This window comes from Chenopodium album, chromosome 10 (assembly GCF_948465745.1).
Source record: "Chenopodium album chromosome 10, dcCheAlbu1.1, whole genome shotgun sequence".
NCBI classification, from domain to species: domain Eukaryota; kingdom Viridiplantae; phylum Streptophyta; class Magnoliopsida; order Caryophyllales; family Amaranthaceae; genus Chenopodium; species Chenopodium album.
In genome coordinates, this window is record NC_137843.1 from 43,872,219 (window position 1) to 43,884,194 (window position 11,976).

At 37.8% G+C, this 11,976-nt stretch overlaps 1 protein-coding gene across 1 annotated transcript; it reads right to left on the reverse strand.

Annotated features, from left to right (window-relative positions):
• Positions 1-914: 914 nt before the first annotated feature.
• On the reverse strand, positions 915-1,784 carry LOC145565234 (uncharacterized). The gene has a single exon (XM_081625302.1). It carries the CDS (start codon positions 1,782-1,784, stop codon positions 915-917), a length of 870 nt encoding a protein of 289 aa, XP_081481428.1.
• Positions 1,785-11,976: the final 10,192 nt, after the last annotated feature.

An 11,976-nucleotide genomic window follows, 5' to 3' on the forward strand; every position in this document is an offset into this window, starting at 1 on the left:
TCAGCTACTAATTTTTGGCTTCTCATCCAAGTTAGAGTTAAAAGAATACAAGGAACGAAATTCGATACGAAACGCGGGACGGAAACGGAAACGGGAAACGCTACATTGAGTGAATCGGGAACGTTGGGTGTAGTTTAATATATATATATATATCTATAAATAATAATCTAAAAAAAAAAAACTAAAAATTAATTTGAACTTAAAACATTGATTTTCATTTCATCCAAAAAACATTCATATTTCATATGCATCAAGCCATCAAACATGAGTACATGATCAAAAGTTCAAAACTTAAAACAAATAACAAACCCAAGCAAAAAAGGTTCAATAACTTCCTATTACAATAAACAATCCAACACATATCATCAAAGCAAAATCAGCCCCAAACTTTAGAAGTTATCAATCTGCATATCGCTGCCTTTTACAAGCAAATGTCACTGGTGTGTTATTAGGTTGTTCATCTAAGTCTTCTCTCCACCTCATTTCCTCAAGTCCAAGTGTTGAACTTTCTAGAATTGAAGTCTCTGGATTAATGTCCCATTTTCTATAAGGACCTTCTTTGTAGTAGCTTGTAAAACGAGAAATTAGCCTTATATTACAGTGAATAAAAACCAACTTGTCAGCTCTAACAGAATTTAGTCGGTTTCGTTTGGCATTGTGAATAAATGAGTATGTGCTCCACACCCTCTTTGCAGAAGAACTACTAATGGGCTGTGACAAAACTTTAATGGCAATTTCAGCTAATTCGGGTGCCTCTGATCCATAAGTGGACCACCAAGAAATAGGAGACATTGTTACAGCATCAATTTTGGCAGCAAGTGACCCAAAAATACCTTCCTTAGCTTGGAATTTAGCCAACTGTTCACGGAGTAGTCTTTTTTCTTATGCACTCTCCCCTATTTTATCAAATGCCTTTAAACACCATCAACAACTTCTCTGTCAAAATTTGGTGCTCTCCTACCCTCCCCAACCGGAGCCGGAGTTTCCAAGTACTTTGCATCATAAAAAAAAGGGTTTAGTGCAAATCCTAAGCAATGCATGGGAATGTTCATTTTTTCCCATCTTGATAACAAGATCTCACTCATTTTGTCACCGTCATCTTTATGCTTGTTTTCTTTCATTACATCTCCTATCTCCCCAATCATACAATCCATCTTTTCATAAACCTCACCCATCTTTTGCCCTTCACCATCAGCAAATTTAATCATCAAATAAATTGGCTTTGTGATTGCCAAAATATTATCAACTTCCTCCCAAAAACCTTCATTACTAATAGTGGCAGCAACTTCTTTCCCTAACTCTCTTGTTTTTTCATCCCCCGAAGTAATCCAATCTTTCCAAGCCCGCATGACTATAGTAGTTGCTAATGATTCTCTACATTGTGATAGTCTTTTCAACAACAAATAATGAGAAGCAAACCTAGTTTTTGCTACTTTCAGTAATTCCAGTCCAGATTGTGATTTAAAAATGGCATGAGCATGAGTATGATTTAAAAAATACTTCACAATATTTTTCCCTTTAACATAAGTTTCACTAACCCATGGAAAAGCAGTAGCAATGTCTTTAAAAATAAGATTGAGTGTATGCACCACACAAGGGGACCAAAAAAGGTGCTTATGTACCTTCTCGATTTCTTTTCCAGCAGCTTTGCAATTGGCTGCATTGTCAGTGATAACTTGCAAGACATTTGACGTCCCAACTTCTTCAATTGCAGTAAGTAGATAGTCAGCTATGGCCTTTCCTGTTTTTTCCACCCCCGTGAAGTCGTCCGCGTATAGAAACATAGAACCACGACTATTGGATGCAACCACGTTAATAAGTGGTTCACGCTTCACATTTGTCCATCCATCTGAAACGATTGATGTTCCTTGTGTAGCCTAAGTGTCTTTAACTGGAGCTAATTCCTTCTCCACATCCCGCTTGACTTCATCAAGTAAGGATGTTCTAGCTCTATCAGGCGATAGAGGCTTGTAGTCCTTGGGAGCATGAGTCAAGGCTTTTGTCATATAAGAAAATTCTGGACTTCTTAGTACATTGAATGGAATTCTATTCGCACAAAGAAAACGAACTATTACTTTGTCAACCTCATTACGTTCAACCATACCAAACGCATCTTCTATGGGAGTTTTATTAGTTCCCGGAACTTTATTTTTTATAGTAGATTTAGATAATGATGGGGAGATACCTGTCAACTCAGCCTCCTCAACTTTCTTTCTTATGCTTTGAAGTAGTACTCTATTTGATAGCATCACAGTACGTCGACCAATCTCTGGTTTTTTCCCAACTTGAGCACCAAAAAAATGTTGATGTACTCTTGTGTATGAGCTGCTGTATGTTTTCTTGCAATGGTTGCAAGACCACCTTTTCGTTCCTCCAGCATTTTTCCCTTTCTCTCCCTGAATTGGTGTAATTTCAGCTAATAGAGGTTTTTGTTGAATCTCGGAAGAAACTCGTTGATTTGGTTGATCTTCTGTATCTAACACCTCTTCCCTTTGAGGAATTTCAGTTTCCAAATCATTGTACTCTTCAGGTGAAGGTTGATTTGGTGGTTGATTTCATTGTGAAGTTTCAATGGAAACTCTTTGTTTGGATCTATTTTTGCCAAATGCCATTTTTTGTACCTAATTTTTTTTGATAATAATGATTGGTTGGAACCGTAGGAATGGAGATGTGTTTTGTATACTAAAATAGACATTGAATTTATAGAATTGGAGAATTTGGGAAGATGGAGTTTGGATGTCGTTTGAACTTCAAGCTCTACAATAAATGAAAAGAATGCTTTGGCCTTTGGGAAAGAAGATCAGAATGAATTCATTAATTGAATATGACTCTTCCTATTTCTTCTTATTTCCTTTTTGTTTTTTCCCACTAGTATTATAGGTGTATGACGTGTATCATTCACATTTTTTGATATTTTTATCAAAAAATGGACAATCCAATTTATGTGTCGTATGATCATGTTTGCAATCGATCTACTATCTCCGGTACATATTATGTATGATCGTATAAATTATAATCAAACCGCAAATTGGAACGAGCAAACCAATTACGTATAATATATAATTTATATAATCTAATCCTTATTTTATCGATTATTCTTACCATGATCTTATTACGTACAATAATATAAGGTATCATAGTGTAGGATCATATCCTAGTTGATCGATTAGTCATAGTATGATATAACCTATATGTGATCCAATTTATCTAATCCTTTTTGATCGATCATTCTTACCACACGTACAACTATATAAGGTATCATAGTGTAGGATCATATCCTAGTTGATCAATTAGTCATAGTATGATATAACGTATATGTAATCAAATTTATCTAATCCTTTTTTATCGATCATTCTTACCATGATCCTATTACGTACAACTATATAAGGAATCATAGTGTAGAATCATATCCTAGTTGATCAATTAGTCATAGTATGATATAACGTATATGTGATCCAATTTATCTATTGCTTTTTATCGATCATTCTTACCATGATCCTATTACGTACAACTATATAAGGTATCATAGTGTAGGATCATATCCTAGTTGATCAATTAGTCATAGTATGATATAATGTATATGTGATCCAATTTATCTAATCCTTTTTGATCGATCATTCTTACCATGATCCTATTACGTACAACTATATAAGGTATCATAGTGTAGGATCATATCCTAGTTGATCAATTAGTCATAGTATGATATAACCTATATGTGATCCAATTTATCTAATCCTTTTTAATCGATCATTCTTACCATGATATCCTATTACGTACAATTATATAAGGTAACATAGTGTAGGATCATATCCTAGTTGATCAATTAGTCATAGTATGATATAAACTATATGTGATCCAATTTATCTAATCCTTTTTGATCAATCATTCTTACCATGATCCTATTACGTACAACTATTTAATGTATCATGGTGTAGGATCATATCCTAGTTAAGTTGATTAATTAGTCATATTATGATATAACGTATATATCATCCAATCCCTTTTTGATTGATCATTCGTACCATGATCGTATTACGTACAATTTATAAAATGTATCATAGTATATACGATCTAATTCTTTTTGATCGATCTATAGCATGATCCTGTTATTATTCAAATTATGGTCATTAAACGTAAACGCAATCATAGTATGTACACTCTAATTTACGTGTTATATTATGAAATTTTTTTTGACCGGTCAATCATAGTCGGGGTTAAGTGGAATTCTTGTCTCTTAGCCCTCTATAATACGATCATATTATTTTTGATCATTTGTTCAAATTGCTATGTATATGTAATCATTAAATTAAATTAGTATCATTTTTTATCCATTTTTCGTAGTTTATATAATTATATTTTGTAATTATTATATTATTTGTTAGACTAATCACTTGGTAACTCATAATCTCATATAAACTTAGCATCTTTGCTGCCAAAGTCCCGTAAAAATAGTTAAAAATTTAATCACTTGCAAGTTGTCCTTTTCAGTTTTCAAGACTTCAAGTTCCCAATAAGCTAGTGTAATGAGTAGGAGACTTAGAGACTAATGACATTAGTAAAGTTTAGCACAAAAAAAATGACATAGTAAAATACTCAGTAAACTAAAAAAAAGGTGTAAATAATAACTTTATATGAATATATATTCCTATTTCCTATATTGAGGGCCCTAATATAGTAAGAAGTTCAAAAAGAAGTTTTGTCTCATGCGTAATGCCCCCTCAACTTTTTCTTTTTCACTTTATCATCTTCAACAGTTGTATCATCTTCAACCTCGCGAACTCGCCATTATCAAACACTGTAAACCTTCAATTTTTGCCGCTATTGACTCAGAAATTCGACCTTGCTGAAGAAGAAAAGGGGAACGCTTCGACTACGAACTGAGTCGCGAACCCTAGCGATTTGGGTCGCGTTCGTTCCGCGATTCGGTACGAACGACTCAGATCGCGATTCGCCTCAACGTCCCGCGTTCCCTGTATTGATTTATAGTCGATAGCGTTGCAAGAACGAAATTAACTTACAATCTACGAAAGAAAAAAAATTAAGAACAGCCCAACATTACAGAGAACAACATATTGTAAATCAACTCTTAAAAGAAACATCATTCAGCATATGCAACACTTATCAAACACCATGTGCTACACTAACAATTAAAAGCAAAAATGTAAAACACATGTAAAGTGAGAAGGAACATAGACTTCATTTTTAGTTAAACTCAACCAGCCAAGATAGTGATGAGTTATCCCCAACATCATGGAACTAAGATTCAAATGTTTTGTATAGTTGTGTCCAACAAACTACGATACCATATGCCGCCAGTTATTGGTGCCAATTAGTGGCCATTTCCTAAAGGGTAGAGAACAATTGTTTTCTTTACTCAACACCTTCAGGACTATTGGCTAGTAAAACTAGTACTCCATAGATACCAAGAAGACCATGCAAGGGTTGGCATGCAAACGTATGGTGTAGATATCATATACAATTATATACCTGGTAGGTATAATAATAGTAAAGTCTTTCGGTTTTAATGTCTAGTAATTGCTCTAACTGTCTAAGGTCAAATGTAGTACTCCCTCCGTTTCAAGTTACTCGCAACAAACATGGGCATTGCGGACTCCTAGGCAAAAGATTGGAGGATGATTAATTAAAGGGAGGGGTATGTAATTAAAGAGAGAGAAAGTGGAGGGAAAGTAAGTGGTCCCAAAAAAAGTAGTGGGAACATGTGAGGGAAAGTTTGGGTGGGATTTTATTCCCTCCCTTTCTTTTTTTTTGGCTGATAATGTTGGAGGCAAAATTTTTCCCTCCAACATTTTCACCAAAATTTAAACAACATATTCAAAATTCATAAATTTCAAATTGACCCTATTTTTCAAACAAAAGCCCCATATAAAAGGCACATTTCAGATTCATTCCCCCCTATTAATTCATTAGAACAGTTTGGGAATAGGGGGGGGGGGGAGGGAAAACGTTGTTCACTGATTAGAGATTACATCCACCAAGATCAAAGTTTTTCAAAATTACAAAAACCATCATCAACATTAACTAATCCTAATTCCTAAGCTGAGTTAGTTGCAGCAGCTGTTCTTTGTACAGAAACTAGGCTCCACTGAAAGCTTCCCAAAAAAAACCAGGCACCTCCACTTCATCACCTACCACCAGATCTGCAAAAAAGATAGGGGACTCATGGAAGAAATCTTTGATGATTTTTGGTGCCTCAATCAAATACTGATGGAGCAGTTCACAGATGAGTCAAGTGATACCAACAACACACAGTCAGGGTCAGAAGGAAATCAGGCAAATCAGCAACAAAATAATGAAGGTAGTGATGCTGGGGAGTCTGACTCAGAATCAGAAGAAGACAATCATCAACAACAACAACATGGAAGGGAACGCAGAGAGCTCAACATTGAGGAAAAAAGACAGATTGTAGATGATATTCTGCTTCACATGGAAGGGGACTCACTTCCAAGAGGTTTACTAACCTCATTAGCAAACAAGCACCATGTTCATAAATCTACTACAAGCAGATGGTTCAAGGAAATCAAAAAACAGATGCAGCTGGGGCATGTGGTTGATGTGAGGAGCAAGAAATTAGGCAAACCAGGCCCTAAACCAAAGGAATACACAGATGAGTGGATAATGTCTGTCCCACTATACAAGAGAACAACTAACAGAAGTTATGCAGCTGCATTGAAGGTGGCACATGTTGTCATTCATAGATTGAAAAAAAAGGCAGACTAAGGGCAGTTTCAGCAACAAACCACCCAGCCCTTAGTGATAATCACAAAGTGGCAAGGTTGAAATGGGTGATAAATCATGTCAACCCTATTCCAAGTGAAGGGAACCCAAGTTTCTGAAAGGAATGGTGTCCTTCGAACAAGTGTACTATTCCGTTAGCGGGTTCAGAATTATTAGAAAGCTAATATATTCAGTAAGGTCAAGTGATCGGAATGCCTGGGTGGAGGCCGCTTCCGATCAGTAATATTAATGGATAATTAATGTTACAGCTTAATCTTGACTGAACCCTTCGGGTCACACCCAAGCATTCAACAAACCGAAACGACGAATTAATTCGGAAGGAATTAATGAGTCGACCGAGTAATATTTATTTAGACGTCGGAAATTCGAGCTTAGAGCGTCGAAACCGAGCGTCGGAAGTCGAGTCAAAAAATAGTGAAAGACGAGACGAGAAATAGTAATAAATCAACAAAAGACCAAAATACCCCTAGCATCGGAATGCCCAAGCAAACCGAGTGCTAAGGGCGTATAGCCTAGCATGGTGGCTAGCATGTGCACCAAGCCGAGCCTAGGCTGGCTGGTGCGTGCTAGCGCACTCATGCTAGCATCACAAGGCTAGGCGCTGCCTAGTGCGTGCTAGCATGCTAGGCGCGCCAGCTCGCCACAGCTAGCAGCAGCATGGCTAGGCCATTGCTTGCTGCCTAGCAGCGCTGGCCAAGGCACAAGGCCAGCAGGAGCAGCAGGAGCAGCCCGCACAAGCATGCTGGGCGTGCTGGCCAGCAGCGGCTGGCAGCCCGCATGCGAGTGCTGGGCTTGCTGGGCGTGGCTGCCACGGACAGCAGCACATGGCAGCCCACCTTGGCTGCCTTGGTGCCCAAGGGTGGGTGCCATGTGGCTTGTGGTCCTTGAGTGTGTGGGGAGTGAGGTGGCCGGTTATGGGAGAGGGAGTGGGGAGCAAGTTTGGTCCCCCCCTTCTCCAAGTGGTCCTCACCTAACCACTCACATGAGCTTGCCACTTGTTGATTTATTACTAGCTTGATTATTGATTTTATTTTAGCTTTAAAATAAAATGGAAAAATCATACTATCCCACATTGATGGGAGAGTAAATGATACTCCCATCATTTCCTATAAATACCCAAGTATGGGCATTGGGAAAGATGCTTGAGTAAGAGTTTGAAAAGGTATCACAATTAGTGAAAACCTTTAAACTCAATATAATTACTCGGGTTTTGTTGGTCGGGTCTTGCTAACCCCAAGACATTGGACCTAGTCGGTTTTGTTGGTGCGGGTGGACTTCGTTGGAGGTCTCCGTGCGAGCGGGACTTGAAGCTTTCAAGTAAGAGCTCATTTGGAGCGAAGCACGCGTCAAGGGTAATTAGCTTATCTTAATCTTGTGATTAATTTAATTATGTTTATGGTTTTATTTATTGCGAGTGCGGTCTTGGTTTTGGGTTTGTTTCCGCGGTGAGTCGGACACACCAAACCTCAACAGCGGTATCGGAGCCTCGCTCGTTTATTTTAAAATCATAATATTTTCAAGGTGTCATTATGGCTTATTTTTTCTGGTTTTAAGTTGCTAATTAGATTAGTAACTCGTTTTTCAAATTTTACCTCGTATTAGAGCTATCTTCAGCTCTCGAACCCAGATTTCGACCCAAAAATAGTGAATTTTGGGTGGAAAAGGTGTTCTGGACATGGTTTTACCCTTTAGGGCTCGGTTTTTAGCCAGAAAACGACCAGAAATGCATTTTTCGAGGGATTTTTCGTTTTGACGAAAATTTTTAAGTCTTTCTAACCTTGAAAATTGATTGCATATTTATGGTGGTTATGTAAATGGTTCTTTCCTTATTTTGTATGCAATTTTAGACCACTTTAAGCATGATTACTTGGTAGTAATTGGTGCTTGAAAGTTTGGTTTTATTTTTCACATAATTGCAAATTAATTGCATTAAGTGTGAAATAGTTGTTCTTTGTTGCTTCCAAGTATTAAAGATTCAATCTTTACTTATGATAAGTGATTGAAACTTTGAGTTACTAAATTCCATGAATTTTGGTTAAACTTTGTTGATTTAATCATGTTTTAGTTGATTGGAATCATAAAGTTTAAAACTTGTGATAGAAATTGGTTTATCTTCATATTGGAAGATATAATTTTTCATGGAGTCACAAGTATTAAAGTTAGAGTCTTTATTGAACTTATGTTCATTTTTCAAACTCCCTTTTATTTTGTCAAAATCTCAAAATTAATTTAAAGTGATTAAATTAATAGTGAGAAATGCCCTAATTTATTTTGTTACACCAAGTTAAACCAATTTTATTAAAGAATGATTCTTGGTAATAAATTTGGTTAATTGCTTTGGATGAATTATTTAAGTTGGACTTGTTATTTTTCATTTTTCCTCAAAATTGATTCTAAAATTAATTTAGAATTGATTTATAATGTCACACACAAAATTCGATAATTTTCGAAGCATTAGCACGCAACACGAGGCCTAAGAGCCCCGAGCTAGCTCTCGGCCAGCTGGGCTGCTCACGCAACCCATATGTGGCTGCCGAGGCTGCTGGGTGCTTCGTTCTTAGGTGCGTGGTGCTGTGCGTCTGTGTGTGCGACGAAGGGCGTGGGTTGCTGCTCGCTGCCAGCAACATAGCGCACCAGCCAGCAGCAAGAAGCAGCATGGCGCAGCAGCAGCATAGTGTTGTGCGCGCTGTGCGTGCTGCTACGCTTGGCTTGGCTGGGCGTGGCGTGTGCGAGCACAAGCAGCCCATGGGCATGCTTGGTGTTGCGGGGGTGCGAATGGGTATGTTACAAGCTTGTTGTACGGTACGTACGATCCCATAATTGGCACAATAACCCCGGGTTATTAAGGCGATGCTATTTTAAAGTTAATTTTAGCATTGCTTAATATGTAAATAAGGGTAATTTTGGGTTCCAAGTCTTAGTGCTAGGCACTTAGACATTATGGAATACGTAATTTTGCTTAGATTGTCGTTATTTTGTTTATTTAATTAAAATTTTGGAGGCTAGGCCTCGGGTTTTTGAGCGACATTTGCAAAATTAATTTTGACAAATATTTGGGTTCACCGACTTAATTAATTGGATTAGTTAAGATTGGATGCGGAATTTAGTGGGAGCGTCTCTTAGTTATTACCATAACCGGTTAAAACAACTTTGACTAGTTTAATTAGGCGTGTTAATTGGATTGACCACCTAGATTAATTACTAGTTCTCGCGCGGTTTTATGCATTGTTACTTGTTTGATCGTTGTAAAATGCATGGGCCATTCACAGATAGTGAATGGATGAATGGAATGTAAAATTCTCTCACAGGTTTTATGAAATGGCAACTAGTGGGGCTCGATTAGGATAGAAAATACGGATTGTGATCCGTGATGTATTTTTGTAAATCTAAATACGGTCTGCGAACCGTTGAGTATTTTTGTACCTTAATATTTAGATTAGTCCTAATCGTAGATATTAGCAATTATATTATTTGGTCAAGTCTTGAAGACGGGGTTCTTAGAAGACGAAGCCATGAAGTTGCAAATGAAGACCTTTTGAAGACTTGAAGATCTCAAGGGGTCATGCTAGTTGCCAAATGCATCTCTATTTATGTTTTCGATATATATTTATGTTTATATATTTGAATTATATGTTAGATGCATGGTTAGGATTTCGAATGTTGAGATGATTAATTAAGTTCACTTAAATCAACCAACATAGAAACCCTAGGTCCCTTAAAATTGAGTAAAACTTGCCATTCCAAAACACACTTACCAACCGAACGAGGGTAGTGGTGGGCTACGCCAAAGCGAGGCATCACTACTTCTCCAAGGAACGTAAGGCATACTGGGTATGCAAGTGGTTTTGGTTATACTCAACGATATGAGTGATGGAGTCCTAACATGTCGTGGCAAAGTGAATAAATTGTTTAGAGAGCATTGGATGCGACGATTTATTCAACCAAGAATGGCTTGGAGCCATTAGCAAAGCGTTGCTTACCTTAGGAGATTGAGTGTTAAGACAAGCCAAAGCATGCTTAACCACTCTTTGTTTCTTTGGATCTTGGAATCGACTTATTCTCACCAAAATTGGGGACAATCTTTAATGTGTGAATAAGACGTTTTAAATAAGCTTGATTAAAATGCATGATTTCAATCTTATTTAAGTATAATGAATGGTTTTTCATTACAAATTTTTTCAATTGTAGAATCATGTCTTCAACTAATGACAACGACCTTATGCTCCCGGAATTGCCCCAAAAAGTTGCCAATTTCTCTGAACTTGGTAAACTTTAAGGAATGGGAAGAGGAACTCCGAAAGACCCTCCGAAATTGCTACCTAGAGCACATTCTGGACACTCAAATCCCGAGTTTCTACTCAAAGGGGATTATGAGTGATGAGGCACATGAGGAATGGAGTGAGGATTGCAAAAGAGTTTCCAGACTCATGGCAAACTCCATCCCGGTACAATGGAAGGGGAAGTTCTCCAACTATTTTCCGGACATGATGCTCAAAGCTCTAGAAGACGTAGTCAATTTGAGAGTCACCAAGAGTACCAGAGGCAACTATGATGGACTTGTGGAAGATGTGACTAGGTCACTCTCGAACATGAGGATCAAGCCACCGCAAGATGGATGTCTCACCAAAGAGAGACAAGAAGTATGGGCTAAGGTCTATAATGCAAGACTTAGACCCGGGATGCCACTTCAAGCTCATGTGCTCAACATGACAAGGCTATTCACCCATCTGGAGCTAATTGGCAAACCAGTGGAAGATGAGCAAGCAGCTCTCATGCTACTAAGCTCACTCCACTCGGGGTATGTTGCATTAAAGATGCGACTTACGGCCAAGCGGAACAAACTTTCCTTGATGGAAGTTGTTCAAGAGCTCCAGAAAACCTATTCTTGCAAGAAGGCTAAGGTTGCCCTGAGACCAAAGAAGAAGGAGTTCAAGAACAAAGCTAAGATGCGCTGCTTCTATTGTAGTAGACCCGGACACTACAAAAGAGAATGTAGCATGTATCTAGCAGATGAGGCGAAAGGAAAAGTAACCTCGATCTCAGGTATCATCTTTACACTTGAACATAAGCAATTTATGAGGTATTAGATACCGGAAAATTGGCTCACTATATGCTCCTATTTCAGGAACAAAGTGAGCGGTGCTTTTCAAGTGGATATGAGTACAAGTGGAAGAAGAAGATAATCTTTCAAAGAAAGCTTGTAATCTCATATTTTGTCTA

Coding starts and splice junctions, on each gene's coding strand:
- LOC145565234 (XM_081625302.1), bottom strand. CDS start 1,784: ATGTTTCTATACGCGGACGACTTCACGGGGGTGGAAAAAACAGGAAAG.